We start from the raw sequence: 6,555 nt of genomic DNA, 5'->3' as shown, positions 1-6,555 counted from the left end.
TATATATATATATATTTTGGTTTTATCTAGTATTGAAATGTAACTATTAAATTTTGTAATGATAGCTGAATAATACAGCAATTAGTTATGTGTAGAAAAGTGTATTGTAGTTTTTTCTAATTTAAATGGTTTGATTGAGTCCATTGCTTGATGAAGTTCCTAATCTCGAGTTACACAGGAGATCGATCGAGGGTTTGTTTTAATGCTTGATCGAGCAATATATAAACACTTCAAATAGATCGATCAAGGGATTAACGATTGCTCGATCAAGCACTTAAAAAGGCTCAATCAAGTTTCTTTTTTTCACCCACAATGTGTTCTCATATGCCAAAAAGTGTAAACCATATCCATGCATAGACCCAGAGGTGTCCAGGTATCTAGGTCTCTAAGGGTCAAGCAAGTATGCTCATTTGCAAGTGACCTAGATTTGGATTCAGTTGAAGAATTTGGTCATAGTTCCATTTTGGTGTCAAGGGTCCATGCCTTTTATTTTGGGCATATAAGGGTTAAAGCATGCATAAGTTATTGGTTGGTTTAGAATAGGTTTACTATTGGATTTTTGGATGAAGGCCTTGGCACAAATATTGAGAAATGGTATGTGGACCCCACATTAGCGTTTAAAGAGATATCTGGACCTTAGATCAATCCAACTATGTGGTAAAGTGTGAAAAGAAGAAGGGATTAGATATTGGATCCTTTGGATCATTAAGGTGCAAGGATATATTTCCCTGGATTGCATCCAAGATAATGTTACCAAGTATAGTTTGGATAAGCCTGGATGTTGGATTTTATAGGGAAAAGTTGTATAATGTAAATTGACCACATTACATAGGCTATAAGGCTAACTTTGTGCCTAAGCTTATAGTCCTAGCCTGTGGTTACTAAAAAAAGTGATGGACACCAGATTTTCTTAGTAACAATAGGATTATCCTACAATCCAACATGTGGTTATGAGGAAAGTGCCAAAAGGAAATGAGCTTAAGCACTCCAACGCCATTGATGAATTAGAAGGTTGATGGGGGCAACTTGTTGATATAGTTAAATGAGATTTTTCATGGGTAAATACCATGAATTTATACTCATGATAATTAAAGGGCCAAAATCATAAAAGGAGAAGAGAACAATGCAAGGTGTGTTGTTCTAAATGTATGGTTAGTGGATGTAAGCTCCGTAAAGTGACAAGAACAATAAAGTTAGTAAAAATAATGAAAGGGAGAGGAGTTGCACGATAATAACTAAATTGAGCATCATTCTTGTGTAATCTAAGTGTTGAACATGTAAATGTTGAGTTGTGTAGGGTATACATGTCAAAAGAGGTCAAAAGTTTGATGCTACTATGCATGTATGTGATGATCAAAATATTTGAGCTATGTTGTGTGTATGATTATATGTAAGAGAGTCACTTGTTTGAGTGCAAAAAATTAATGAAAGAGGGATCATAGTGACTTAGCAATAGGGGATCATAGTCTCCTTTAGGTGGGTGCTTGAAAAAACTAGGAGGTTGGTGCCTCAAAAATTTCATTCTTGCAACTAGTGGAAGTAGGTGCTTGTAGAGAAAGGGGGTTGGTTCCTCCTGTAGTTTGGTGTCTACAAAATATGTTGTAAACTGAAGTTGGTCCATATATTTACTTTAAAAATTAAGAAGTATTATGGTTTTCTTCCTTTATGGATTTTCGCGTTAACATCCTATGTTCAGAGCTTACATTACCCTGTGACCAACAAAAATTAACATTGCAATTTGTCAAACAAATATCGATATTGCAATGTAATAGACAAAAATCAATGTCACAATACGACAAGAATGGAATCATAATGTGATAAACAAAAATTGACATTACTTTTGATGAGCAAATCAACATGCTATGTGACAAACAAAAATCAACATTGAAATGTGACGAACAAAAATTGACATTGCAATGTGATGAACAAAAATTGATGTTATATGTGATGAACTAAAAACCATAATGACATGTGATGAACAAAAGAATGATGTCACAATGAGGTGAAAAAAAAAGATGATGTCGCATTGTGACAAACAAATAACAATCTCAAAATGTGACCAACTCAATAATGGTAAACTATGGTCACCATAGTCATTCATGGGCAAACATGGTCAACCATTTTGTTAAGAAAAGTTATGTTCAACCATATTCATATATAATTAAAGGTTGGAAACCTTATGCAACTATGTTCAAAAATCGTTATTGATGTTATCCATAGCTATCCATGCTCTTACAAGTTCATCCTTGGTCAAACATGTTAACTATGGTCAAGCATTGTCAAACATGGAAAAGAAATTCAACCATAGTCAACCATGGTCAAACCAATTCAGCAATGGTCAACCATGTTTACCATGGTCAACCCTTGTCACCAATGGTCTACCATGGCCAACCATTTCATCTTTAGTTAAACATTGATAATGATGGTCAACCATGTTCTCCCATAGTTAACTATAGTTAACCATAGTGAACCATGCTCAAACAAGATCATCCATGTTCAACATAGTCAAACATGGCAAGAAGTTCAACCATGATCCTCAATAATGATCAACTATGTTTACCATGGTCAACCATGGTAAACCATATTTAACCATAGTCAAACATAGTCAACCCGTGTCACCAATGATCAACCATGGTCACAAATGGTCAATTCTCATTTATCTTTGCCTAGCCATGGCCAATGCTCATCAAAATTTTCAACCATGGTTGACTTTCGTAACCATCATCAACCATATCAATCCACATTAATGATAGCAAAAAATGGTCAACGCTCAACAACCTTGGCTAGTGCTCCTCAACCATAATCAACAATCTTAGCCTTCATCAATCATAGTCAACCATGGTTAGCCATCATCAACCATAACTTGACCATATTTAATCATAGTCAACCATGGTTTACTAATCCTCCCCATGCATGTTGACCAACTAGCGCAACCAAATTAATAAAGTGGTTGATATATGCCAATCAATGTTATTTTCTACTTTTCATATGAGTATTGACATATGAAAAATGACATTAACCGAGGTATATCCACCACTTTATTAATATGCTTGTGCCACTTATAAATGCAATGTATTTTGAGAATTAATAATCCTAAATAAAGTAAAGGAGAAATCTAAGTCAATCTTTTACATTAATTTTATACATATTTAATAGATAATGAATTAAAAAATATATATATATTATTAGGATGTAAATATCTAATAAATAATGAATTATGATAAATTTATATTTAATTTTAAAATTAATCAATAATATATATTTTTTGGATTTAAATTATATATTCTTTATGTGAAAATTATTTTTATATTTCATTTGAGTAATATATAAGTTTTGATGGAAGAAATCTTTATATTTTATATGAGGAATATATATATTGTGGTGAAAAATATCAGTATTTTTCATATAAGGAATAGGTGTAGTCTAAACAGACTGTTTTTTGCCTTGAAAATCATGAAAATTCTGGCAATATTTTGGGTGCCCTAGAGGTTTTTGATGATGTTGAATCCATTTCCACTTTCAAAAACATGATTTAAACACTGCTTCTGCGAGATTTGTTGAAATTTTTCGCCTAGATTCCAGCAGAAAATAACCGTCCAGGCAATTTCTAAGCCTAACTAAATTTGTTTTAAAAATATACTAGTAAAAAATATTTATATTTCATATAAAAAATATATCTGTTTTATTAAAAGATATATATATATATATATATATTACCCGTATAAAGAATGTATTATAAAGACTATTCATTTTCATATGAGAATTGAATTGAAAATTCAAACCCTTCCTCTGCTATTAAAAACAAACCCAATTGACATTTTTATATATAAATAACATAGTAATTTGTAAAAATATTAATTTTATAAATGTTTTTGAAATTTAGATTGACTTTTTTCTATATAAATAATATAATAATTTGCAAAAATATTAATTTTATAAATGTTTTTGAATTTTAGATTATTTGTACAAGGACAAACTCGAAAATTTATCCCAAAATATTTATTTATTTCATTGTTGCGGAGTATAAAAGTTATTAAACGTTGTTCATTGAATTTTATTTGGCTTGGACCATAAATGAAGAATTATTTGGTTTTATGGGCCATTGCATCATTTTATAATGGTGTTTTTTAAAGTTGCCAACGCAGGGTTCCATAAATGAGTGGCATTGCTTTACCAAAAAGACAAAAATGATTAAAAAACTAGGCATCATTTACATTAATAAAATTAAAGATAGTTTAGGTGCATCATCTAAATTTTAATCTAGGTGATAGTTTAAGTGCATGATTAAAAAAATTGGAAGAGTCACCCCTATACCAATAGTATAGGAAGATGCAAGGAAAATAAATCTCATCACCAACGCTAAAAGTTTGGAATCGAGTGTTCTAGAAACAAGAAACAAACTAATTTAAATAAAGATACCTTGTAAAAACTACCATACAGCTGGTTTCATTCATGTTTTTACAAATACAAAACCGCACAGACTTCCTATTGCCTGCTGCTGTTTGCGGAATTCAATAAATTGTATGGAAGGGCTTGTAAACCTTCTGTAAGGCGTCAACAACACCCACTATGGATCCACTGGCAGCTGCTACTGAAACAACCAGACAAACTCCACTCAGTGTTTGCATAGCAACCCACCTAGAAGACCGGCGCGGGAAGAGCTAACCAGCCATACATTGGGTATTAAATGCCCAATGTAGGCTGGCCCATCTATGTATATGTCATGGAGCGCATCCATGTACACCATGTCTGACATCCCGATCCCCGGCGAATTCCCGGCGACTCCACCTTTTCTATTCAGCGATAGTTTATTTAATGCGGTTTAAGAGTATTAGTGAAAACAACATGCTCCATCCATGTACACCATGTCTGACATCCCGATCCCCGGCGAATTCCCGGCGACTCCACCTTTTCTATTCAGCGATAGTTTATTTAATGCGGTTTAAGAGTATTAGTGAAAGCAACATGATTTCCAGTACTTCTCATTTATTATCAGCAGATTCCCATTTATATTTCCCACTTCCGGAGGCCATTTGAATTTGAAATTTGTTTTCCCGCTTTGTTTTGAAATTTGTTGTTCCACCTTGTTATCGCAGGGCATGCTCTCTTTCATACACTTGCGGCATGCTCTTTGGCAGACCCTGTGGAGACGAGATCACGAGATCGACGAGCTCTTGCTGTGGCCATGGTAACGGGGCCTCGGATGGCTGGCATGGCAACAGCGAGGCTTCCCGCGCCGGTTCTGGCAGCGGTGCTGGCTACGGAGAAGCCGGGAGCGGGTACCCGCGTTCCGGTTCGGGTAAAGGAGCAGAGTACTATTCAGGAAATGGTGTTGTGAACGACGATAGTGGATACGGTGAAGGGTCTGGCGACGACAGTGGCTATCGTCAGTCACCTGGCAATACTTATGCCCCATACCCGCCTGGCTCTAATGGTGGCTATAGAGAAGGTGGTAAATACGGCTCAGGCTACGGTGAGCGTTGGGAAAAAAACGGTGCCTACGGTTCAGGGTACAGTGGTGGCAGCTATGTCACAGGCTCTGGTAATGAAAAAGGCTACGAAGCTGGCTCTCGCTATGGTGCTGGATCTGGCAACGGCAACGGTGAATTCGGTGCCAACAATGGTTACGATAAGGAAACTCCTTAACTTTATATATTTGTCTCCGCAGCGCGTGCCCCCGGAGTTTGTAATAAAGCAATGTCTCTTAGTCAATTATAAATATTAACAATTTAGGCACGGTGAATGCAACAATGAACGCCTTACTTTTGTCTTTGTAACATGGTGGTGGAGTTTGTAATAAAGTCGGATTTCTTTATCAATCTTAGCTATTAACAACATAGCACAGTGAATGTAGGGGTCACTCTTTCGAGAAAGAAATAAGTCAGTCTGATTTGGTATTGAACCTGTTGGCAATGACTAAATTCGGTAAAGATTATGGAATTCTGTGTTGTTTAATGCGAAGACTGCCTAGCTTCGTACTTCTTACGATGTTGTTTACTCTTTTCTAAAAGCAACGACTTTCATCATACAACGATATTGTGTTATCATCTGATAAGCTTTTGAAATTAATGTGTTACATTTACTTTTTATTTTTCCTTTTCTTGTATTTGAGATAATAAGATATATCCTATTTAATTTTTATAAAATATTTTAAAATACTTTAAAAATAATTACATATCAAAAGTTTTCTACTACTTTTTCTCAAGTAAATTGATCATATTAATATGTATATAAGAATGTTTTGTGTTTTATTAACCTGATTTGTGTTTTTGGAGCCTGCAATATCAATAAATAATGTATTATTGGATATTGTAATAAAATATATTTATAAGTTAAGAATTTTTATAATAAAATAGTAATAAAATATATTTATAAGTTAAGAATTTTTATAATAAGATAAATATTAAATAATTTTCATAACCTAAAATAAATCATAAAATAAATATTTTAATATTTATTATTATTTACTAATTATTTAATTTATATTACTGTATTAATAAATAAATTTTTAAACATAATTATTATTAAATATTAATTATTTAATTCAAAATAATT

The 6,555-nt window shown here is 33.4% G+C and overlaps 1 protein-coding gene across 1 annotated transcript; it reads left to right on the top strand.

Moving 5' to 3' along the window:
- The first annotated feature begins 5,032 nt into the window (after positions 1-5,032).
- LOC149192796 (uncharacterized) lies at positions 5,033-5,819 on the top strand. Its single transcript, XM_089406452.1, has one exon. The coding sequence runs from the start codon at positions 5,125-5,127 to the stop codon at positions 5,644-5,646; it is 522 nt and encodes a 173-aa protein (XP_089262578.1). The 5' UTR covers positions 5,033-5,124; the 3' UTR covers positions 5,647-5,819.
- The last annotated feature ends 736 nt before the right edge of the window (positions 5,820-6,555 follow it).

Source organism: Pinus tabuliformis, chromosome 2_2 (genome assembly GCF_031772625.1).
Source record: "Pinus tabuliformis cultivar Carrire ecotype Pingquan chromosome 2_2, CPIR1, whole genome shotgun sequence".
Classification (NCBI taxonomy): domain Eukaryota; kingdom Viridiplantae; phylum Streptophyta; class Pinopsida; order Pinales; family Pinaceae; genus Pinus; species Pinus tabuliformis.
The sequence above is the reverse complement of the archived record's forward strand: the minus strand, read 5'-3'. Positions and strand labels throughout refer to the sequence as shown.